This window comes from Excalfactoria chinensis, chromosome 10 (assembly GCF_039878825.1).
Source record: "Excalfactoria chinensis isolate bCotChi1 chromosome 10, bCotChi1.hap2, whole genome shotgun sequence".
Taxonomy (NCBI): domain Eukaryota; kingdom Metazoa; phylum Chordata; class Aves; order Galliformes; family Phasianidae; genus Excalfactoria; species Excalfactoria chinensis.
In genome coordinates this window covers 18,229,183-18,254,253 of record NC_092834.1, presented here as the reverse complement: position 1 = coordinate 18,254,253, position 25,071 = coordinate 18,229,183, and the positions used below count along the sequence as shown (strand labels likewise).

General features: G+C 50.6%; 1 protein-coding gene across 6 annotated transcripts; it reads right to left on the bottom strand.

Annotated features, from left to right (window-relative positions):
• Nucleotides 1–18: 18 nt before the first annotated feature.
• Nucleotides 19–24,604, bottom strand: CPEB1 (cytoplasmic polyadenylation element binding protein 1). 6 transcript variants are annotated; one of them, XM_072345642.1, is made up of 12 exons: nt 24,533–24,604; nt 24,024–24,201; nt 18,304–18,492; nt 6,407–6,633; nt 5,808–6,057; nt 5,577–5,690; nt 5,298–5,402; nt 4,235–4,371; nt 3,354–3,552; nt 1,891–1,985; nt 1,643–1,723; nt 19–1,396 (listed from the first exon to the last, which is right to left on the bottom strand). In XM_072345642.1, the coding sequence occupies exons 1-12, from the start codon at nt 24,545–24,547 to the stop codon at nt 1,286–1,288; spliced, it is 1,701 nt and encodes a 566-aa protein (XP_072201743.1). In that variant the 5' UTR covers nt 24,548–24,604; the 3' UTR covers nt 19–1,285. The 6 variants fall into 6 exon arrangements, with proteins under 6 accessions (XP_072201743.1, XP_072201744.1, XP_072201745.1 ...); XM_072345643.1 differs by having other exon boundaries at nt 5,313–5,402; XM_072345644.1 differs by lacking the exon at nt 24,533–24,604 and adding an exon at nt 24,435–24,474.
• Between the last annotated feature and the right edge of the window lie 467 nt (nt 24,605–25,071).

Genomic DNA, 25,071 nt, shown 5'->3' with positions numbered 1-25,071 from the left:
GAGCACAGAGGGCTTTTTGCTGCAACGTGTTTATTATGTGCCAAAAACTACACCACAGCTTACTCCACGCATCTGTAGGAAAGTGCAGTCTTGCCTGCATATACTACAATGAGGTAGAGACTTCACACACAGCTTCACGAAAACCCCACAAAGAGCAGCTGGGATATGCAACAATGCAACATCAGCTCAGCAGGAGAGGGAAAAAATTATGACACTGGTTCTTTGGCACACAGCTTCTGATAGAGGGGAAAGTAAAAAGGAAACAAAAAACAATTCTCAAATCCCAGCAGCATTTCGGTTGACTGCACCATTCCTTCATACGCTTCTGAAACAAAAGGAAGAGTACTTGTCCCCTCTAAGAGAAAGGGCTCCTATGAACCTCCATTCATCCACCAAAACGCAGCCCTTTTTTAGCTAGTTACAAAAGGAAAGTAAGTCCTGTGACTTTGTGATTAAAAACCTCTATCAACCCCCCTTAAGTGCAACAAACTATTTAAAACTATATACAGCAGCTCAGAGATCGTTTATCCGGTCCAGTCTCAAACCCAGAAATCCTGTCCTGTTTCTGTTGCAAACGCCTCGATTTACAACGTCCGGCCAGCAGCCCCCAGACACTAATTGCAATAATGTTAAAAGCTGCCAGGAAAGAAAAAAATCTCTCGTTTCAAACGACTTAAAAACTGTTTTAAGAGTGTAAAAAGGAACTGGTAAAAACCCTTGAGCGTAAAATATGAAATATGATTTGGTTTAAATGAAGAGCAAAGTCTCCTTTGTTGTTACAGTAAAAAACGCCAGCTGAACATTCAGTTTATGCCGTTCAGATGGGGGTTAAATGAATGGAAAGGCACTGTATGGCAACTGCAAAAAAATGGAGCCAATGAGACCTGCATTATTACCATCAGTATTGCAAGGAATGTAAAAAAGCGCCTTTAATAAATAAAAATCCTAGGTGAAGGCATCTGCATCAACACCTTCTCAACAACGCGGCCCTTTTTGCTTCTCGTCAAACTAGGAACCAAAGTCTGGGAACTGCAGAATCACTTGAGCGAGGGGACACTCCTCCCCCCCCCAAAAAAAACCCCAAACGAAACCCGACAAAATTCACTGTGCATTAGTGCAGAAACAAAAAGACCAGCAAGTGCAAACGTGAATGTAAGATTTTCCCATTAGTCCTCAGGAAGCGCGTTCCCAGCCTGGGTCTGGCACCAGCAGGCACGCTCGTGCGCTCTCCGCTTGGCAGGTTAACAAAAGGACTTTCCCCCACGCCCGCACCCCGACTGCCTCTTTAGCTGGAGTCCCCGTTCTTCTGGTTGCGCATCAGCGGGCGGTGGTGACGCAGAACCTCCATGGAGTGCTGCCAGTGCCAGCAGGAGCGGCAGAAGTACTTGAAGCAGATCTGCAGGGAAAGCAGAGGGAAACAATGCCAGTCAGGATGGGCTGACAGTGCCACCCCTCCCACCCCCCGTCCCTGCTCCCCCAGCCAGCACCAGAGACCTCCAAAGGCTGTGTGGAGCCCGGGGCTCCTGCTTCAGCACCCTGTCCTCCAAGCAGCACTAGGAGAGGACAACGCACAACCCCAAGCACCCCAGCTGTGAAGAGCAGAGCCTGCTCATCCACACAGCACTGCCAGGAGAAACATTACCTGGTCCCTGCAAAAGAACGGGCCGGGCTGACTGCTGCACACTTGGCACATGGAGTCTTCCAGGTACGGGTCGATCTGAACCTGCACCGGAAACCAGGCAGTCAGCACAAAATAAGAGACAGGGCAGGCCCAGCAGGACCACTTGGGGCAGCTTCAGAGGGACACGGGGCCATGCCGGTCAGGGTGCCCCCAGCAGCAGCACCCATCCCCTACACGCTCAGCTCTCCTGCCACTCCTGCTCCTCTCACCTTCTTAGTGAACTTGGTTGTTTTGATTTCTACAAACGCAGCAGTCACTGCCTTCAGGTAGCTGCGCTGGTTGTTGAAGGTGACGCGGCCAGACCCTGGGAGAAGCCAGAGCACAAGTGTTAGTCCAAGGCAGTGCCCAGGGGCAGGAAGCACACTCAGTGACTGGTTAGGATGTGGCAGTGATCCTGAAATAAGCTGGTGCTGAGACAGCTCAGCAGCACCAGCAGCTTTTATTTTAAGCCTCCCACTCATCTCAGAGTCTTGCATTCTGCATCCTTGCTGGCAGTCAGCAGTACTCCTGCACCACTTGTTCCCAGCCAAGTTTTATTATGCTGCAGAAAAACCAACCCATGCTTACCTACAAGTTCTCTTTGTTATCCTAACAGGAGCTCTGACTGACACAATGCTCCTATATGCTGGCAGCTGGAGCTGAAGGCATTGCTCAGAATATGTTTATGCTTTGTCCAGGCCCCCCAGCCAGTCCTGCAGCACTGGGTAGATGCCAGGGGTTGCTCTGGGCATTAAGCTGCACTTAAGAATCACAGCTCAGCTCTGGGGATTCTTCTCTCCAAGAAGGTTGCATACACCCAGGGCAGTGGCTCTGATTCCAAGGGCTTACGGCTTCCCTTCTGAAACTCCTCATGACCATAGTCATGCAGGAGACAGTTTGCTGCCCTAATGAGCCTTCTGCCAATACAGAGACCATCAAGGGAGTCTGGGGCAGTATCTCAGCACAGGAGACTTCAGCCACCCTTAAACCAAGTGAAAGCACAGTTCATTTACTGAGCTGAGCTCACATTGCTTCAGTTCTAACTCTGCAAGGCTGAAGCACAAATCTGCTGTTTGGAGCCAGATCTCTCTCACTGGAGGGAGCGACCTGAGCTCAGCACAAGGAGGCTTCAAGGTTGTGCTCTAGGCCCTAATGCTGCCAGCAAAGAACAGCTTGTCGTTGGGCAAGGATTCGAGACTTCATACAGTCTTATGGGAACAACAAGCGTACTTAAAGTCTACCTCCATTCCCCACTTCTCAGGACTACCCCCCAAAAGCCACTTCAACATCTAGTACCACAAGCATATCCTAAACCCAGGCCTTGGGCACAAACCTTGACCAGAAGTCTGAAAGCTGTGTAAGGACAGTGCCAAACAGCATGTCAGGATCATTGGCAGTTGACAGACTGGCTGTTCACAGCACTGAACCAGGGCAGAAAGCCCTTCAGCAGTGCCTGAAGGTGTCAAAAACCCCAAGCTGCTGCAGAATAACCCAGAACCTTCCAGTTGCCAGGCTCTGTCAGCACACCCAAGGCTTGACTTGCATCCCTACATCCTTGTGGGACATCCACTCCCAGGGATGGCTGCCTGTCCTGCTGGCTGCTTGCTCCCCAGAACTCACTATGGGACCAAGCAGCAGGCACTGCTTGCAGCCTGGGCATCTTCAAGTGTACCACAGTGGAGTGAGCACTCACCAATGGGGTACTTGTGCTTGTCCGTGTCAATGCCAGCATAGATCACCCCTCCAAACAGGTCACACATGACAGCTGCCAGGGCCTCCGCATTCAGCATCCCATGCAGAGCCCCCACAAACACAGTTTTGCTGGGATCCAGCCGCTGGGAGGGGCTGCGCACAAAGTTGCTGTCTGCCAGCACCCAAGGGATCACTTGCACCTGAAATGATGTGCAAGCAGGTCAGTAAGTCAGCAGGAACCAGCCCAGGCCCTCAAGACTTCACCCCCAGTTTGCAAACACCTCTTTGAGTTGTTCAGTGTCCACATCCAAGTGACAGCAGTTCCAGAGCAAGGAGAACACACACACCACCCTGTTCTGCTTTCAGACAAAGTAGAATCCAAAACACAGGTCAGTCCACTGGGGCTGGCAGCCAGGGAACAGTCCATGCATGACCAATTTTACCTTCTGCCTACACCTACATTCCTAGCCCAGAAGCCTATTGTTGAAAGGGATTGACAAAACCACCCGCTGCCAACTCCAACAGGAGCTTCCATCTGCTAGACAGCTGATACAGGGCTCTGAAGAGGAGCAGCTTCTGCCAGAGCTAAATCACCAGGCACAGAAGTGTGCCAACAGCCAGACAACAGGAAAGCTGTCTGGAGTGCAATTAGTTTGCACCTGTCTAGGTGAGAGCTGAATTCTTAAACTCTACAAACTTGTAAGTAGTACCCAATCTACAGTTAAGGCCTTGCTCCTGCACAGGGCAGCACCTGCAGTAAGTGTCTGCCTGCAGTAAGCACCAAACTCATCCCTTTTGGAAGCAGGCAGGGTTTAATAAAGACCAGAGCACGGTAAGTATCTCTGCAAAACGAGTGTATGTAGAAATGATGGGCCTGCTCACCTCTTTGCAGCGCATTCTGCGGCTGGACATCTTGAAATAGTACTCACTGAGCCCATCAGGGCTCAGCAGGTCCTGTGAGCATGCCTGCAGCAGAGCACGCACAGACTTCTCTGATTCAAACACCAGGTAAACGTATCCTTTGGAGGTAAAAGGTAGAAAAACAGCATTAGGACTGCAGTGAAGGACAAAGAAGATCACCTCAGTTTGCAGATTCCTTCAGAATAACTCCCAGTACTTTTAGCATCTGCACTGCATCTCTGTTGCTCTGTCCAATCCCTTCTTGCAGGAGGCTCCTGCTCAAGTACTGCAGGCAAGATCTGCTAGTGACATACAGAGCTGGAGAGAAAAGCCTACCTCTCCATCAGAATATACCTGTGCTCAGGGTCATCTGTGTCACAGCATCTTTACACACACAGCCACATCTAGATGTTACAAGGTGCCACAATGGGCCTGGCCACAGCACAGACTGCAGGAGAGTAGGTTTGGCTTTGCACATCAGATGTCTGAGCCCAAAAACTTCAATGCAGAGCTCTACATCACTGTCAGTGCCAGCACTCTACATCTCGCATCACTCTGGTGATCAAGCAAGGCCATTAGACACTGCCAGCCTATAAATCAGTCACCATGTTTGTCATGCTGTAGCTCATTACTGCTTACAAATCAACCCAACAACTTCAGGATTTAGCCCAAAGGTTGCTCACCTCGCTGGTACCCACTGCTTTCTGCAAACTTTCTCATTCACCACACACTTCATGCCAAGTGTGTGTGTATCTTGGGTGCTTGCACTGGCAGAGAATAGTAGCCACAACCAGAGCAGAATGGTCCCATACTAGGCTCTAGAAGCACCAACACATGTTTTGTACCCCAATGCTTCAACCCATCCCTGCTAGGGACAGGCCAGAGGTGACAGTGCTCTGCAGCCCCAGTGCTGACTCAAGCGAGAGTGAGACATTTACCCTAGAGTGCTCTGTACCATCCAGTCACCAGCATGCAGCCATACCATCCCAGCATCTGTGCTGTAACATAGCATGGGAAAAAAGTAACCCTACCGTGTCGCTATTACCTTTAGGCATATTACCTTTGGGAGGGCAGCGTGGGTGTTTGCCATCCTTACCAGGCCACTGCACACTCAGTGAGCCAAATGCACGGAAGGTGTTGATCAGTCCAACTGCATACGGGAGGAGAGAAGTCAGTGTCTTTACAAACAGCTACACCCCCCAAATATTGCTCCAGCTCCCTGCCTCCCCCATGAGCTATAGGGACTGACAACAGCACCCAGGGAGAATAAAAAGCCCACCTAGCACCCAGCCAAGGCAGGAGCACCTGGATGCAGGCTGCTCACCTTCTGTGATGTCCCACGGGACTCCCCCTAGGAACACTTTGCAGGAGTAGACAGGGTTCTTGTAGTTTCTTGGGGGCAGCTGCCCACTCCAGGTGCAGGTCGCTTCATTCACAGCTTGGACAAACACAAGCAGAGCTCAGAACAGGAACACACACTTCCCACTCCCCCCGTAAGACTCTAAGTAAACACCCACAGTTACTGAAGCCAGCTAAGACCCGCTATTTTAATTACCTGCTGCTTGCCTGTGCAGCCTGGCTTCTCTTTCAATACTGAAGGGATCTTCTGGAGAGTCCAGGAGATCCCAGGAAGGCCACGCAGAAGCTCCAGGCCATCTTTTTGATGCACTGGCTGGGGGTGAGGTGACTGCAGCCAAGGCAGCTTGATCTTGATCCATCCGTGATCCCACTCCCATCTTGAGAGGGTCTCTTGACACCCCACCAAGGGGAAGGAAGGGCAGAGGTGGGGAGATGCGAAGGCTTGACTGCAAGAGAAAGCCCGCATAAGAACCAATCTTCCAAGCAGGACACAAGCACAGACTGGGTCAGCGAGATAAATGCTCGCCTTGCTTGCTGGCTTCCAAATTTAGCTGCACTTCAGGGAGCTTGAGCAGGCTAGACCCATTTTAATCTAGAAAAAGTGGGCCTACGGAGGGGTACAGACAAAACAGAAGGGCAATAAATGGCACAGAAAGGAGCTCAAGAGGAGCCCAGGCTGGAGGCAGCTGTACCCACTGACACTAGCCTTGCACACCTGCACCCTCCAGAAGCGTGGAGAGGTGCCACAAACCAGGGAGCCAGGCTGCAGAGAGCAGATGCAGGGCCCAAACTTACAATCAAGTCCGAGAGGTGGTCAGAGCCCGAGCTGAACCCACTGGTGTCTGAGTCAGAAGGGCTGCTGGAACGAGAGTCCAGGATGGAGCGGGAATCCAGGCGGGAATTCCTCAGTGCAGGAGCAGAAAACTTTTCTGATATGTCTGAGCCAATGGGGTCTAGGGGCAGGAAACCCAGCGGGGGCTTCCCCAGGACACTCCCCAGAGGGCTACTCAGCATGCTGAGAACTGCAAGAGAGAAACAGCCCATGTTGTTGAAGTCAGACTTGTGTACAAGAGCCAATAGACAAGTATGCAACAGACTGCTTCCCCACACAGTAATTCTTCCCTTCTGCTGTGGAGGAAAAAGGTAAGAAAATGCCTTGCTATGAAGCCAGCAGAGAGCTGGAACATCCGGGGCACTCAGCTCCCAGCACCCTGCTCTGCAGGGCAGCATGAGAGAGAAGGCAGCTTGTACTTGGCCACACGCATCCCATGGAGGCCACGGCCCCAGCCAGCTCTATTCAAGAGGAGCAAGTCTCAGCAAGCTGAGCATGTCCCCAAACTCAACAAAAAGAGCAAAGCATTCAGAAATGGTTTTAATTATTCAGAGGCTGCAAAACAAGGCGGCCTGCCCTGAAGCTTTCAGTTTTCAGGGAAGAGAATTTGGGATCCACTTGATAGCCTCCTAACTACCTGATCTCAGGTCTTAAACCAGGTTTTCAGGAGCTCTTGTACAGAATGAGTAACAATTTAACACTGAACAGGTAAGTAACAAAAACACACTCTCATATTGAGGAACACTACAATCAGTAAGTACTAGCACTGCCCCAGAGTCAGAGAAAGCTGCCCAAAGCAAGGAGAGAAGACACACCCACCCCAATCCCCACACCTGCTGGAAGCTGGCATCTCTACTTCCATGCTACACAGTGAGCAATCTCGAAACTTCAACAGAAAACCCAGTCTGGCACAAGCTGGTTCCCAAGAAAATAAGGCAGAACTGATCCACAGGAGCTCACTGTTGGATCCACAGTATTTCCCTGCACATTTGTAGGGCTTTACCTCTGAAAGTTTCCCTAGCAGAGGCACCAGCCCCTCCCCTTCCCCACACACTTCAGCCACTGCACAGGGCTGGACTAAGCACTGTGCCAAAAAGGTACTTGGAAACAGACTGCATGGTAAAGTAACAGGGAGCTTTCTGAATATCTGCTCAGCTCCCCCCTGCAGCAGAGCTCACACCCGAACCAGCAACAGTCAGCGTAACGCCACAGCAAGCCTCAGCAGTACTTACAAGCAGTGGAACTCGAGCGGAGAAGCAGCAAACTGAGGGAGAGCTGCTGCAGGCAGCTTACAGTCGGGAGGAGGCTGCTCCCTCCTTGTCACAGCACAGAGCAGGGCAGAGCATCTCCCAGCCCAGGCAAGCTGCGCTACGCTGGTTCGCCGACTTCTCCAAAGCCACGTGATTGCATTTAAAAATACAGCCAGCATATTGTTCAAAGGAGACAGCTGAATTTGTTAAGCAGGCTCAAAAATCTGATTAGTCACTAAACACCACAGGAGTCAAAGCAAAGCAGCTGATCCCATGGCCCAAGCCTCACGGCTGGCAAACGCTCCAGCACTGATGCCCTCCTCCTAGCAGGCATCAAAGCCCTGCAACTCCACTCCTAGTCACAGCACTACCTTTGAAGTCACAGGACCAGCACCTCAACCAGGTTGCAGCAGCAAGGGTTCAAGGGCACAGCAGAACCTCACTGAACTGTTCTGGGGAGCTCGGTGGTTTCACCTTCATCCACGCTGCCACACTGACTTGCTAAAGCCACTGCTTATGCATTTTCTCCCAGGACTGACGGTATGACACTGCAGCTAGGAAAACAGTAAGACCAGCAGGAGTGTCCAAGAGCAGCAGGACTATTGGCCTTTTAAGGGGTCAAGTGCTCAGGCATCTGAAAAGCACGGGGCAGCTGAGTTGCAGCACCTACCACCAAGTTGGCTACAACCAATCTCTGGTTCTGAAAGCACTGGCATCCTGCTGTTAACACAGATGGATTTTATTTACTCCAGAAGCTTCCTAACAGCTCTGCATACTGAGCTTCTGGGAGACCCCACAAGACCCCAGATGGTCCAAGGGTTTGGAAGAACATAGCAGCCCTCAGGGACATGAGGGGGAAGAGCTGCAGGCTAGGCTCACTGCTTGATCCTCTGCACCTGTCAAGCAATCACGTTGCATCCCCTGGAGCCAGCCTCTGCAGATAGCCCAGGAAACACTGGCACCGGAGCCCAGATATTGTTTCCTTCTGCACATCTCCACTGCCCTAGAGTACCCAAATGCAGGCAGCTCTCTGCACTCAGACGATCCGGGGCACACAATAAAAACACACCTTTCTGGGACACTGCCTTGTCCTTCCCTCCTTCCTGCAGAAGAGGGGACTTGAACCATCCTTAGTGCATAAGCAAGATGCATCAGCAATTTCTGGTATCAAGAGCATCCCTGGAGATCCTGAAGTGGAACTGCAGACAGACAATACTTCCCCCTCCCCACCCCACTTAGCCTGAGCAGCAAAGTGCAAGCAACTAAGTATTTTTTCACACTTATGCTGGAAATTTCAATCTGAGGGTCAACATTATTCCCTTTTGCAACAGCAACAGCGTATGGAGCACAGCAGGTCACAGAAACCTTCTGGAACTTTTCAGGCCTCTGCTCAGAGCTGCAAGAGAGGCACATGCCAACTCTCCTTTGCAGTGGACAGCAAAACCAATAGCTTTTAATAGAAACTCCTCTCTGACTTTTGACTCACTGCTGCGGCTCTAATGACTGAATTTGGAGCCAGAATGCTCCATCTCTGAGCACGTCAGCCAAACACTGACAGATTTAAAAGCAGTCTTGACACCAGTGTGGCACTATTCCATACAGCAGGTACTCAGGTCGCTCTCTAGAGAATGAGAATTGGAGGATCTAGTCCTGTTTCTTGCTGGAGCTTTTCCTCATAAATGCCATCATAGCAGCACTGATGCTATGTGCCCTCTTCACCCCTGCATCACCTTGGGGCTCTGACACACAGGCATCTTGAATCCATCACACCCAAAGATGTCCAAGCCACATGTTTCACAGCAGGAGCATACAGCCACAGGCTCAGCTTCTTCCAGCTAATTCTGTCCTGTAAACCCCATTTCACCCCTTAACTCTGCACACCAGCCACTGAGCTGCCACAAACTTACCCTGCCTTGAGCTCCACCAGAGCAGACCGCAGTTGGTGGCACACACCCTGGGAAAGGCACCCCAACAGCAAGACATCCAATGCCCAACACAGCCCATCTCACTTTTTATTCTTCCATGCTCCAGCTAGGTTTGCAATGTAATGCACTTGGTATTAAGGAGATATGGCTTTTTTCCCTGCATACTATGATTTACAGCCACTTAAGGATTAGACCTTCCTGGTAGTTTAGACCAAATATATTTCACAAGAAGCAGATGTAAAGATGAGCCCTGCATAGGCAGGTTTACTACTGCTAGCAGTTTAGGGAAGGACTCTGTACAAATAAAAACGTTACCACTATGCTGGTAACAAATAACACTCCACTGTCTTGAGTAAGACCTTAAGATAAGTGCTGGTAACTGAATTCTTAATCCTGGCAGTAGAAAGTTCTGCCACTGTTGAGCTGTATTCCCAATGATGACTCCTGTCTTTGCTTCAGGCTGCAGGGGACCACACAACAGAACAAGCACATTCAGCACAGCTGCAAGCACAGCAGCACCTCTGCTGCATGGTGCATCAGTTCCAGACAAGTCATCTAGAAAATGATCCCTGCCCAGTGCAAGAACACTTATGTCACACTTGTGTCCTTCTGCTCAAGATCTTCCCAACAGAAACACTGCTCTCAGCTCCCCCCCAACCAAGCACATGTAACTCTGGGCACCTACAAGACACTCCTGCTGAGTGTCATGTCACATACTTCCAGCAGTATGCCAGGCCCTGGATCTCTGCATTACAAGCATGCAGGTGCCAGACATTTCTTGATGTGTGTGTGTGTGTGTGATGCTGCTTTTGGCAGTGGCACCAAGCACTAGATAAGCACAGGCAGGGTTAGAGAAAGGGACATTTTTGTCTCCAGATACTACTTGCACTGCAAGCCTGCCCCACTGTCCTCACCTCCTTGTGGATGCAGGGGTAAAGAAATGAAGAGGAACACATATCAGGACAAGCAGGGCAGAGGCTTTCAGAGCCACCATGCTTCTACCTTCTACTTGCTGACATCTGCTTGTGCCCAGTGGCTGCAGTGCCATACACACATTTGAGGCACAGTGGCAGGAGGGAAGCAGTATGATCAAGGCCCTGGAGACTGAACACAGTGCAGTTTCTTTGTCATTTGTCAAATAAGCCTGTAGAGGGGGAAAAAAGGGCTGATGTCCCAAACAATACCCTGCTGCAATTCCAGAAAAACAGCTTGTCTGCAGTTTCTACTGCCCAACCAGACTCTACCCTGGTGGGGTGGGAAAAGGCTGAATGTTTTAGTCAGCCAAAAAGCAGCACCTCCTACAGACACCAGGCAGCTTCATGGTATGAGAAACATTTGCATGTCTGAAAGGCAAACAGGCACCTTAACCACCTCCTACAGCTACAGCTAACGCCTCTGTAGTCACAGCAGCGATGCAGCCAAACAGGCTGCCAAAGCGAGTTCTCCCCCTTCCACCACGCTAGGCTGATCACCACAGGGATGGAGAAATCCACACTGCAGACTAACCCAAAGCCAAGTTTCAACACTTCTTGCCTGTATCCACTGAGCCTCACAGTGCCTGGGGGAGCTGGAACACCTGCAGCCACTGAAAAAAAGAAATGGGCAAAATCTGCAGCAGACAAACACTAACAACAAAAAAAACCCTTCTTCCTAAGCACAACAGCCAAAGGACATGGAGGTAAAAGGGCATTTTGCAGCCTTACATGTTCAGACCAGAGCCAGACCCAGCACCACCAATCTGAGCATGGATTCCTCCTGAGGACTGACTCAAATCCTCTTCATTTCACTATGCTCCCAATAGCAATTGAGAAAAATCACTGCCATGCTGGGAAGAATCACCTTAAGTCGGACTGTAACATCACAACAGAAGCCTCAGCCATCTGACACCAAATGCCAACATCTAAGGAAAGCAGCGTCCAGATCTGCAACCATCATCTGACTGTAGCAAACAACATCTAAATAGTAACTTTCACACAGCCCTTTTTGTTTCTGAACTATAGAAGAGGAACTTCTGCTCTGACAGATTCTTCATTTGGGACAAAGAAGAACTGAGGATATTCAGGCAGCTATTTCTGGTTTGCAACAAATGAGGCAGGGGAATAAAGAAAAAAAGCAGCATGATCCCACAGCTGAACCACAGAATTAGAGTCAGGACACCTGAGGTCTATTCTTGGTTCTGGCACCAACATGCTAAGTCACTTCCCCAGCATGCCCTGAGAAATGGAAACAACAGCAGAAGCAGGAACAGAGGCTTGTTGCCTTTTGCTTATTAATGTTTGTGAGCACAGGCCCTCCTCCTGCTCTGAGCAAGGAGGATCTGGCTGACAACATACTCGACAGCTTCTTCATGCAGGGAATTTAGTATGATATTTCTGGGAGGGGAAAACAGATGCCTAGGGTAGATTTAAAATCAGTAAGGACAGCTAAATACAACCCAGGATTTTACAAGTAAGCAGGCAAAACTCATTAAGTAGGCTGCCACAACTTTGTCTTTAAAGAGATCAGAACACTGAAATACAGCAAGGTCTAGCATGTATCAATCCTGGAGAAATTTAAAAGCTAACATATTCAGGTCAAATTCCACACAACAAGCCTCAGATCTGCAAGCCGCAAGAACAAACACTTCTATATTTAAGTACTAAACTCCTCTCAATTATCTGCTGCAGCAACCAGGGTGCAAATTCTGCAGCATGTGTTAGCTTCTGTGATATCAAGGCTGAAGCTGACTCATTTTCATTGCTCAGCTGCATCACAGTTTGTGGGGGTGTCAAGTCAATCGGGATAGCAGTCTTCAGAAAAGTTCTTTAGAGGATGTCTGGGTGAGGCAGCAGGCTGCAGCAAAGGAAGAGCAACTAAAGACAGTCTGTGGTCCCAATCACAAGCCTGAGCTGGCAGCAGCACAGCCGTCACCTGTGATTCAGCGGTTTTGCCAGCATATAAGGGAACAATGCAACAGAGGAGCTCCAAGAGGCAGACAACAGATGCAAAGACAAGGCACTGGCTGGAGGGACCCATCCAGCAGCAGGGCACTGTCCCCATCCTGTTTACTGAGTCCCATGTTGTCACAGCTCTGTGCTGTTTGGGAGCAGGCAGGTATCCTAAGAAGAGATGCTGGTTAGGTTTTTGGTTAAGTTGGTCACCTACTCGCATCTTTTCTTTTACAGCATCAGCACAAGTAGAAAATAAGCCTGTTTGGGAAAAGCTGCTCAAATGGAAGCTCTAAGAACTAGATTAAGAGCAACTTCCACTAGAAACCAATTGCAAACTCAACATTTTGATACTTGTTTTGCTTCTTTGATACATACGTTATTCTGCTAAAGATAAAAAACAAAAAAAAAAAAAACTGCTTCTACATGAACAGCCTGCATCTGTCAAGTGCACTGGGCTTTCTATTCTACAGCATGGCCAGCAGCTGGGAAATCAGCCCATGAAGTTGCTGAAATATCCTCACAAGTGCACATTAACATCCTCGCTGAGTGTGTTCTCCAAAACGCCCCACAAAAGCTATGAGGGTGTGCAAAAAATTTCCTGTAAGGGCATTGTGTAGGTACTGCTTGCGTACAACAGCTGAACAGGAGACCACACAAAGCCAAGCCAGCTCCCAGCTTTGAGCACAAGATATTCTCCCTTACCACATTTAATTGTCATTAATCTCCAAATATAAAGTATTGCAGCTGTTTGCACTCCACAAGTCTACAGGTTATACTAAGCTGAGCAGTGCAGTTGATCCATTGGAGGAAAGGGAAGCCATGCAGAAGGACCTGGATACGTTGAAGAAGTGGGCCCACAAAAACCTAATGAAGTTCACTAAGGCCAAGTGCAGGGTACTGCACTTGGGCCAGGTAAATCTCAGGTATTTATACAGACTGGGGGAAGAGCCCCATGACAGCATCACTGTCCTGGGCCCTGGTGGATGAGAAGCTGGACATGAGGCAGCAGTGTGTGCTTGTAGCCTGGAAAGCAAACTGTGTTCTGGTCTGCATTAAAAGAAAAGTGGTCAGCAGGGAGAGAGAGGTGATTGCCCCTCTCTACTCAGCTCTTGCAAGGCCCATTTGCAGTACTACATCCAGGTCTGGGGCCCCCAGCATGAGATGCAGAGCTCTTGGCATGGGTTCAGAGGAGGGCCACCAAGATGTTCAGAGGGCTGGAGCACCTCTCCTATGAAGAAGGGTTGAGGGAACTGGGCTTGTTTAGCTTGGAGAGACCTCATTATGGCCTTCCAGTACTTGAAAGAAGAGTATAAACAGGAGGGGCTGTTTACAAAATTGGCTGTTTACAAGGGTAGACAGTAACAGGACAAGGGGGAATGGTTTTAAACTGGTTGGATCTTAGGAGAAAGTCTTTCCACACAGAAGGTGGTGATGCACTGGAACAGGTTGCCCAAGGAGGCTGTGGATGCTCCATCCATCCCTGGAGGCGATCAAGGCCAGGCTGAATGTGGATCTAGGCAGCCTGGTCTGGTCATTGGCAATCCTGCCCTTGGCAGGGGGATGAAACTAGATAATCTTTAGCCTCCTTTAGCACAAGAAGAGAAGAAACAGAACAAACACCCTGGGGACTTTGTCACCCAGATCCTGTCTCCAGGGACTGAGCTGAGCACTCAGAGCAAGCAGCTCCAGCCCTCTAAGAACAACAGTTACTGCTTCATTGTATTCATTAGCAACCACTACCCTAGACTCATCAGCAAGTCTCTGATCTCAACCCTGGTCTGTGCCACAGCTACAGTTAGTACCACACCACAGAAAGCTAGGTGCTTCCTGCTTCCTCCTGCCAAAGCTAACCAGATCTGGAGAACAGGACTTCTCAGTTACCTACTGCCATGTACATGGTATGCTAAGAACAGTTTGAAAGCAGCCAGTCCTATCCTTGGGGAGCAGCTCACAAGTCCCCCTCACTGCTCACAAGACACTAGGCCAGGAGTCCATGAAAATAGCTGTGTTTCTTCCTGTGCAACAGCTCTCATCTTCTGAGAGACATTCTCCTTCAGGAGATGGGGTTTTGCTTGGCAGACTCCAAACAGAGGCTTTAACTCTCATCCAGGCAATGCACAACAGCTTGCCTGCAGCTCCAACCCAGATTTCAAGCAGCCACAGATAATTGGTACATTCACATTTGTTGAAGAAAAAAGTTGCTGCACTGTAGGAAGCAGGAAAATTGAGAATTGAGAAGAACTACCTCAGCTCATTTCCCAGCACTAGAGCTGTAACCTTGCAGGATGAGATGGCAGTAAAGGGTATCTACGCAGTCAGAGCTGCAGCTTCCAGAGCAGATTTAAGATAAGGTGGAATTTGCTGTTGCACCAGGGTGATGCTTAGGAACTCGGTGACATTTAGGAACTGCTTATCTGTTCAGGCCATCCTTGCCCAAAGAGGGCATTCAGGCCTACAGTAGGCAAAGCCATCACCAGCAATTCCCTGAAGCACTGGTAGCAGCCTACAGTGCAGTCCTAGAGGCTGGTGATCTCCTAAGGGAGGCTGAAGGAACAAGCTCCTTCTATTTACAATGATGTGAACAAAACAGAAGGCTAGAAGTGACTCCAAGCACTGCCCACACCTGGGCCAGAATCTGTCAGTCAGTAACCAGACGCAACACAGGACAGAGACCCAGACCAAGCTCCAGGGAACAGCACAGAAAACTCCTCCAGTGCACCTGCTAACTGCTAAGACCCACTTTAACAGACCGGTTCTAAGATACTTTCCCAGTAGGTAAGCCTGCCTGTCCCACATAAGTTGAAGCTGACCCTATGCAGGACAGACCAGGCAAGCAAGCCAAAGCTGTCCAGGGAGACATATGTGGATCTGCTCAGTTCTTGGGGCAAGAACTGGAGTAACACTGCACTGCTTGCACTCCTGTAGGAACAGGGAAAATAAAGGGTACCACCAAGGGCTGTCCCACCTCACCGGCCACTATAAAGACAGAACTTGATGCAAGCTGTTGCCTGATGTGGGATACTTGAAAGAAGGGGAAATGTTGCCTCTAGAAATGCAGCTGGGATTCCAGAACTGGAAGCACTTGAGGTCAGTTTCCTGCAAAAGCCCCTCCCTAGGCCGCAGTGCAGCTGTCTGTGGCTGAATGAAGTACCTCTAGCCTGACAGACCTAGTGGCAGCAGTGGGCTTGATATGCCTTCTCTGCTATGAGACAGCAGTTCAGTCCTACAGCCAATAAATGCAAACAGCTCCAGCCTGCAGCAGCTGCTGCCTCCCAGAGAGGCTCTCTCAGACACCAGCTTCAGGGCCTGGCAGTGCAGCTGGCATGCTCTCAAGGGCTAAGGACACATCCTCAGCGCATTACGGCACTGCACCCAGAAGGAAGGCACACTGCAAACAGCCTGGTCTGCACACAGGCATTTCAGCATCCCTTTGGCAAGTGGGACAGGAGCATACAAACCACCCTCATTACACCTCATCACAGCACCCAGTCCTGCAACATGGCACTGCTCAAGGTGCACAAGGTGACCCAGAAAGTCTGCAGGCAGCAGGTCCTTCCCTTTGGCTCAGAGCTCTGCACTCACAGCAGAGGAGGTACCAGCTCATCAGTACTCAAGTACAGGCACTGCAGGGGATCACATTAGCAGTATTTTTAGCCTGCTTGTTAGGTTTTTACATTATATATAAAAAAAAAAAACAACAACAAAACACTTCCACACTTCTAGCCACCTCCCCGTGGGTCTGTGCAGCTGAGTCACTGCTGGAACCTTCCAATGGTTGGCTGCCAGTAGCTGAGCAACACCATCCTTCCCTAGCCCCTAGACACAGTCCACTGTTCACACGCTTGCCTGCAGGACACCCCAATGGAGAAGCCCAGACTGCAAGGCCAGGCATCATGAGCACCCAGACATGGTAGCACCCTGCTTACATTCTCCCTCTTCCAGCCATGGCACATCCAGAATGCTGTAAACATTAGCTGCTGGGACTTGTACAGCATTCAGATACAGGAGCACTCCCTTGCCGCTCAGAGAGGAGCTCTGCAGCCTCCCTCAGGAGGCTCCCAAGCTACACAACCTCCCAGGGAGCTCTGTGTTGCTACTCCAGGGCATTCAGAGAGCAGAAGCTCTGGCTCTGCAAACGTGGGAGGTGTGGGCAGGCTTGAGCTACATGCAGCCATGCACATATACCAGCATTACACTTCTCTACAGTTCTTGAAGGAGGAAATTAACACACAGGCAGGCCAACAAGCACTTCTGGCCTCACCACTGCGCATCCTGAAGGCAAGGAGGGATGGAGAGGGGCAAATGCTATCTCATTAACATGACAGCTTTTGTCATAAAGCCTGAGATTCTTCTGGGGTAAGGCGCACAGCTACGTTTGAGCTGGTTTATACCCCAGTCACCCCCACCTCCTGTTCCAAGGGAATACCAGAAGTAGCAAATGATGGAAATTGAAGTTATTGGTACAGGTGCCTTAGGACAAGATATGCAAAGAGCTCTTTATATCCCCATCATCCCATGATGTTTCAGCAGGCTATGACTGAAGGACACGTAGCAAGAGCATGGTATTCCCTTGCTCACTAGGGGAAACCCTGAGGACCATGTGCTACAGCAGAGCAAGACTAGAGCTGCTGCAGCATGAGTGTAACAAACCTGAGCACCTGTGCCAGGGCTCACACTTCAGCTTGCATGCCCTGCCTTACAGAAACTGGATGTGGGTAGGCCCTGGAGGTATCTACATTCCTAACAGCAGCAACTTCATGCCTGGAGCCTCCTGTGTCACCCCAATCTGTGCAGAAATGCACTGCCCTTTTAACAAAGCAACAGCACGCTGCTATAAAGGGATGAGTTTCTGTAGCAACCAGACTGAACTTGTACAAACTCTGCCAAAGCACTAGATCTTTCCACGGACTGATACTTGAAAAAGCACAGCAGTGCTTGCAGAGCTGCTCTTACAACCCTGTGGGGCTGGAAAATAAATTAATCCCTCTCTATCACAGCCAGAACCCCAAAACCAGGGAGATGTCGTGCATGTAACACCCCTTCCTCCTCCTGCACACACAAGCTTTACAGAGGTCTGGTGCTTCAGCAAGAGTTCTGACTCCCGCATGGTGCTAGGTACTCCAAGCAGCTCCCTACCCCACCAGAACTGAGAGCTGACTGGGTAGGACTGAGGGAAGGGCAAGGCAACAACAAGGCCACTATCTCACAGGCAGCTGATCACACAGGTTTGCACAGGGCCACAGGAGTTAAAAACAAGAAGCCATTCTGCTGCATCTCCTCAAAGCAGTTGTTTAACAGAAACAAGAAAGGGTCTCTCCAAAAGCTGCAAGCAGCTTGGCCCCAAACACAGAGCCAGGTGCCGTTGTGGCAAAGGGTGTCCCTCTGCAAGCACACATCCTGCCAATCACCAGGGATTTCTGCTGGCTGCAAAGTTGATCTCTGCTCACAGCTGGCATGCTCAGCTCCAAGGCACCACACCCCCAACCCACCCAGGGAGAACGTTCCTGCTCTGTTGCATTATTCCTCTGCCAGCCCAGGCACTTCTGCATGCAGCAAACAGACAGTAGAGCAAACGAGGCTGTGGCACAGCTTCCCAACTCAACCCTGCCCTCACCACATTACACAAGCAGTAGAGGTTGATAAACCCCCACCAGTAGCTACCAGCACCCTATTACACTCAGCATTAGCTTAAAATGCGCAAAATAACAAAACAAATTAATCCAACAACTGTTGCAGCATGTATCAGCAGACTCACCGGATTGTGGGCTAGTTTGTGCAGCAGCATCAGAGTCCTGGGTGCTCCAAGGTCTGTCCCACCCCGTAAGGTTGAGGGACTGCAGGCCAAGGCACAGGTCGTTGGTGTCAGGGAGGCCGCGGGAAGACTCTTGCGTGGATGTGGGGAAAAGCATCCTGCTCGCCACTGCTTCGTCAGAGTCCTGGAAGTCTGCTCAGATGGAGAACAAACAGAAGCTGGAGAGTTCAGGGCTGCTTTTTTCTTTCAAAAGGAGTTTTCCAAAGCATTAAGCCCCACGGCAGGTCTCGTGCTGCTCTGAAGCTGCTGCCACCACAGCCAGCAGTCGCACCCCAAAAGGAAGGGCCACCATATGTCCAGAATCTAGTCCCCCCCCACCCCCCTCAGCCCCTCCACCTTCCTATCCCGCCTGCATTACTGACTGGGTCAGCATGTGACCAGGCTGCTGATGCTTACTGTGCTGACAGTGACGTCACTCAGCCATGCAACAGAACCGCATCAGCTCTTACAAGACAGAGGTAAGAAGAAAGGATGGATTCCCCCGAAAGAGAAGGCAGCAGGCAGGAGGAGGGAAGGGGCACAGCTCTGGTAAGATAAGCAGCACAAAGCAGAGCTCCACAGCACAGCAGACAGCAATCCCCCCAGCAACGACAAAGCAGACAGTTAGTTTGAGTGCTACCCAGCTCTCCCGTCCCCGCCTCCCTTCCACCCACAAAACCCAAAAAACACTTTAGTCCTGGACAGCCTCCAGCTGCTGGCTCCAATTCAGAGCCCAACGCAAAGCTTCACAATTCTGCTAGCATCATCTGTTCGGCTCAGCTCAGCCACTCTGTCACCCTGACTCTGCATTGTTTACCACTGAGTAACAAGGATAACCTTCACACACCCCCAGCCCCCCAAACTACTGAGCACATTATCCCGCTCCAGTCTGTGCGAGTGCTGCACACCGATCCCATTTCCCATCGGGATTTTCCACAGCCTATTTCCCTTCCACCCGCTGGTCTCCCCCATCCCTCCCCTCCCTGCACAAGCCCACAGTACTGGAGACAGCAGGCTCCTGCCTTGGTTTAAGCCTGTGCCAACAGCCTAAGGAAACAGCAGGTTCATAGCCTGCAAATTCTAGCTTAGTGTGGGATCTGGGGGCTGATGAAACCACACGATGCTCCAAAAATCTGAGTCAGAGGGTATTTATAAGCTGGCTCCTTGGTTGTGGCAGCTGTCTCCTCCTCCCCCTGCCCCCTTCCCTCCCACCGTGCCATCATATGTGCACCCTGTGTGCACCACTCGCAGCTCCAGCCCATCACATTATCCCCTCACATGCCATCCCAGACACCCCAGGGTCCTCTTCCATTCAGCCAGCACCAAGGTGAGGCCCATCACTTTCATCCTAAGGTGGTTTCAGGAGCCCAAGCTCCATGGTCAGGATGTGACAGGGTAGAAAATTACAGGACTTGACTGGGATAGCATCTTCACATTCTCCTGCTCCTCTAAAATTACCAGTGCAAGCTGCATCACCAACTCAGTCACATTTCAACCAAGCACCTGTAACAGCACAGAGTATTTTTCTGACAGTATCACACAGCATCTTCAACTGGGTGTTTCCTGCATTTGTTCCTCCAGTAAAGTTTTTGCTTTTGGACAAGCTCTAAAAGCATTAGCAACCCAGCTGTAGGGAGGACAAAAGCACACTGCTCAGACAACTCAGTTCCCACAGCAACCACAACTTGCCCATATGAATATGCAGCACTGCTGTGATTATGGCAATGCACAAGCCCACAGCCCTGGCAAGGGCAAGCCACCTTCCCTGTGGGCAGCAGGATCTCATCACCAAGTTCTCTACCACCTTCAAGATCAGCCCTCATCACACAATATTCTGGCAAGCAGGACACGGGGCTGATGGGATTAATTTCCTACAGAAATTCAGTCCAAACAATCACAACCTCAAGTCAGTTGCAAGTATGTGCCTACCAAATATCAGTTTCACTCTGCAACCCAATGCTTTGCTGTAGCATTTTCAAAGCCCAAACGCTGCAATCTAGACTTCTCCTGGAGCTACCACTGGAACCCAACCATGCTGGCAGAGGGAGCTGCATTGCTGCACTGGGCTTGTGCCCAAGCCAGCTGGGTTTTGTTTCAGCCGCATTCTGAGGTCCTTAGCACAAGACCTCTTAACAAGCTGCATCTCAGCACAGGTCAGCCCTTAGGTTCAACCCCACCAGCTGGCTTACACAGCCTGCAGCCACCTGCCCCCCACCCAAACCAGCTTAAACAGTTCCCCAGCTGGGCTAGGGAACCCATGTAGTTAAAGCCACACCACCAGGAGTTAGCTTTAGCCTGGCTTCTTTCCTCAGTCTAGTATGTAGTGTGGCTGCACCAGCCAGGCATTTGAAATAGAGAAGTACTTAGAAAATTACAAGCTAAATCTGCATGGAGAGAACAAGGCACTGAGCTTGAAGTGTGAGGAAGAGGTGGAAGTAGAATGATTAAACCCACCTGCATTAAGCACAGGCTGCAGCCACATGGAGGTCTCTCACCCTCCCACTCATTTGTAGCAGAACACTGCTAAGAGTTCCACAAACAAGGCCCTCTAGAGGAGTGCATACATACACAGCTGGGCTGCAAAGCAGAAAGGCTCACTGACACTCCAAGACATCTTGGTGCACAACAGCACTACCCAAGGTTGACCTTTTAAATCCAGTCCAGCAAAGCAGAAGATAAAGTGAGCGTTTCTAAGCCAAATGGGTCACAGCAGAGGCACCCTTTTGCCTTTCACATCTTTTATCCCTCTAGTTCCAAAGGCTAGGAGTTGCATCTGTGAAAATTAAGCTTCTCAAATATGATTTGCACACAAGACTAAAACAAATCTTCAGCACAAGCCTTTAGAGGATGAGCCAGTGGTACTTCTCAGGTACAACCAGGGATCACTGGGGGCTTAGGAAAGCTCTTCTTAGGCATAAACCTACTAGTTGCACAACTAAGCATCTTCCCTGTAATCTGGAAGACTCTAAGTAGAGAAATCTGGTGCCATATGAACCATCTCTTTGAAGGCATCTGCCTTATTTTGGTTACCAAAAGCACCTGAGCAGATGCAACCAACAATTCACGAAGCTACACAAGCTGCAACTGAGCTGCTGCTGCTTCACCTACCTCACCAAGCAAGGGACTGCTGTAGGACTACTGCATCGACTGCGCACCTCACCAGCACAGCAGGTCAGGAGACCCAAAGGAAGCCTGCTGGATCTTCAGCACGTGTCAAAGGCAGTGGACACCGCCTCTTTCAAGGGTGCATAGGTACCAAGTTGAGTTGTCCCAGCTTTGCATACCAGGTATACAGCATTTACTTGGGAAAGCAGAACAGCCCTCAGTGCAACCTGGGGGCAGCTTTACTCCAGCTGACATCCCATTTAACCCAAGTAAGCAGGACCACGTGCCAGATGACCATTTACAGCATTTTGTCCCCTCATCCCAGGTGCCACACATCCAGGGCTCCTGGCACGTATGCTGGTGGCTGCAAGGCTGTGAAGAACGCAGGCACTCACATTGTAGTACCATGGAGTACTTTGTGGGTGGCTCAATAAGAGATGCCATTAGCTAACTGCAATTGAGAGTGGGCAGGAAGCAGATTTAGTCTTGGTTTGCATTTGTCCTTTAGTTTTTCTTAGGTAAAGCAAATACTTGGAATCATTAAGGGCTGATGGGCCACAGCAGCAGCTTTACACACACTTTGGCACCTCAAGCCACTCCCACCCTGCACAATGGGTGGCTGATTTACAACAAAATAATGGCTATATTTAGAGTACTTGTTAGCCATCTTAAGCCTGCTTGCTTGAATTGAAACTCCAGTCAGTTTAGCCAGGTGAGCAAACAAAGGCTAAAGAGAAGGAGCTTTACTCTCTGTTCTACTTAATTAAGCCGGACACCGTGCCTATAGAACAGGCTAACAATTTCCAAAGCTGGTTTAGCTTTCTTAACCAAAACTTGCAGCAGCACCTTCCACCCAGCAACGCCTGGCTTGCAAGTCTGGCAAACAACTCCATCTGAAAAAGCCGTGCGACAAAAGCTAGTTAAAGATTGGCTTTGCTCACCTCCTTACCCAGACTGGGCTGAGCACGCATGCCACCACACTGAGGAAGCTCTGCCTTTCAAGGCTGGTTCTCTGGAGAGAAGCAGCTACTTGGAAACAATCCTGTCTCCAAAGCCATCAGACGAGTTCTACAATTACACTACCCACTGTGCCCTACAGCACCAGCCTGACCTGAGCCTTATGTTTGGGAAGCTATAGGAGCAAGCACCCATAAGGAGGTCTAACATAAAAACCACACAGCAGTCAGGGCCTGACAACTCCAAACATATTGACAAGGCATTTAAGTTCACCAAGGAATATCAACAACTTCAAGGTGATCCTTAACATTGGGTATGCCCAAGTAAGTCTCTCACAGCAGTCCCTTTGCTGTATAGCTCTGTCTAGTAACTTCCCAAATGTGTCAGAAGCAAAAGCATGAATGAGGCTATTGCCATATATTACTCAGTCCGATGTCATTCTGACCAGCACACCTTGACCCCATATTAGCAAAAGGCCATGAACTCCTGCAGTCCCTCCTTCACTGCGTATAATCCTCTTACTGCTGAATGGCATTGCTTAGACACACATCCAATCCGGGATAAATTCAGTTTGACCTGAGGAAACAACTGAGAAGCTTGAGGACTACAAATAGATTTGAAGTGCAAGGATTTCCCCTGCTGAAGCACCTCTCCCAAGAAACTTTATGCAGTTCCCAACAGAAGCACCACATCCCAGCAGCATCATGGGTTTATTACTCCCTTGCCCTTCCAGCACATCAAGATCAGATGCAATACTGACAGCTACTCTTTTAAGGGACAGAAGAGTCTTATCAGATCAACAGCAGCCTCTACAAAAGCATTAATAACCATAACACTGACCAGAATGACTTAATATTCGGTACGCAACCTCTCAAAAGCTGACAGTGCATCTCCAGAGCTGTTCCTCTAGCCACACCAGGTATAGATCTCTACCTAGAAGGGAACAATCCACACTCCCTCTGGCATTTCTGCAGCACCAGCACAGATCACATGGCCAGATCAGCCCTTGGTGAACAGGGCTAAACCCTTTAAATACTCAGGAGATTAAGCTGCACTGGAAGTTACCTGGTAGCAGTCACTGTGCTAGTTCAGAACAAAACTGCACTACATAAGCAGCCACCAGTTCCATTAGACACCAGTTTACAACTTCCCACACCTGGAGAGTTAAGAAAATCCGCCACCAAGAGCAGCTGCAAATGAATCCTGCCAGTTTACAAGGTTACAAGTTGATGAGGTTTTTTTTCTCCTTTACTTCCCATTTTGTTTTGGGATATGTCTAGAGAACCGGTTTGCTTTCAGTAATGGCCAGCAATAGAGATTGCTCTTCCTGCCTCTGACTTATGGGGTCCATAAGTGTTCTGGCCAGGACCCAAGCCCTCGACATGAGCACTGCAGCACCAGCAACACCAGGCTGCGGGCAGGTACATTTCCTAGCAGGCCTCCCCAACTCTAAAGGGACAAGGGCACATCCTTTAGTTACACTAAAGTAAGTCTGAGCCCAGCACCCCTCACTTTGGCACACAGCCTCGTGTTCTGAACAAATCAAGTGAAAGCAGACTGCTCCCACTGCCCCCAGCCTGCAGGAAGCAGGGCCTGCCACACCGCTTCCACAGCTACGTCACCTGGCAAGACATCGTGCTTGCTTTTAGTGATAGGAGTGGTGCAGACACCACTGAAGTCCAAAGAGTTGTCCAGCATGGCATTTATCCTGCGGAATATATCTGCATTGCTGCAAGTGGAAAGGGCAGGGGCATCTGGGCTGTCCCAGCAGTCCTTTATGCTCCTCCCTCTGTCTTCCTTCTGGAAAGAGAGAAGGAGCATCAGTGGCGAGCAGGGCGGCGACTAGCAGCCTGCTTTTACCGCCCCCGTTAGCCCTAGGTCACTTCGCCGTCCCGGTTATGCACAAGTTCCCCGTTACCCGCGGGCCATCACAGCGCTGCCCCCCCCCCCCCCCCGCGGGGCCGCCCGACGCTCTCCTCAGGACGGCTTTCCCGCCCAATCTCCTCAGCGCCCCGCTCCCGCCCAGCGCTCACCCCACCGCCCACGTGCGAAGTCACGTGACGACGGCGAGCTTTCCCCCCCCCCCCGTTCCCCTCCTCCCCGTCGCCGCGCATGCTCGCTGCTCGCTCACCGGCGGGAAGGCCATGGGCGCTGCCGAAGGGGGCGAGTCCGAACGGAGCTGCAGGCAGCGCCCCTCCGCCCGACGGCCTTTTATGGGACGGCGCGCATGCGCGCGGCGCCGCCTCGCGCCCCCTCGGGCCGTTGTCCCGCTGCTGCTGTCCAGGCGCAGCTGTGCTCTTTAGCCCGGCGCGCGGTAACACCTGCGCCCACAGCGCTCCATCCCCGCACTGAGCCAGTGCGGCTCGGCCTGGAACGGACCGGCACCGCGATGCAGCTCCAGCCCTGCCGCCGCGCTGCCCGGGGTCCACCCGCGTCCTCGTCGCCTCCGGGGATGGGGAGCACAGCTCTGGGCAGCACTGCCTGCGCCTCGCCGCCTCTGGGTGTCCTCCTCGCTGCTCACCTCCACGTCCCTCTGTTGGTTTAAAGCTGTTCTCCCGTTTCTATCGCAGTGGGAAAAGTCATTCCCCTGCCTGCGCACAGCCCGCACCTACAGGAAGGCTGCGGTGAGGTCTGCCTGTGTGGGATGCTGAGGGATTGCCCAGCCATTGC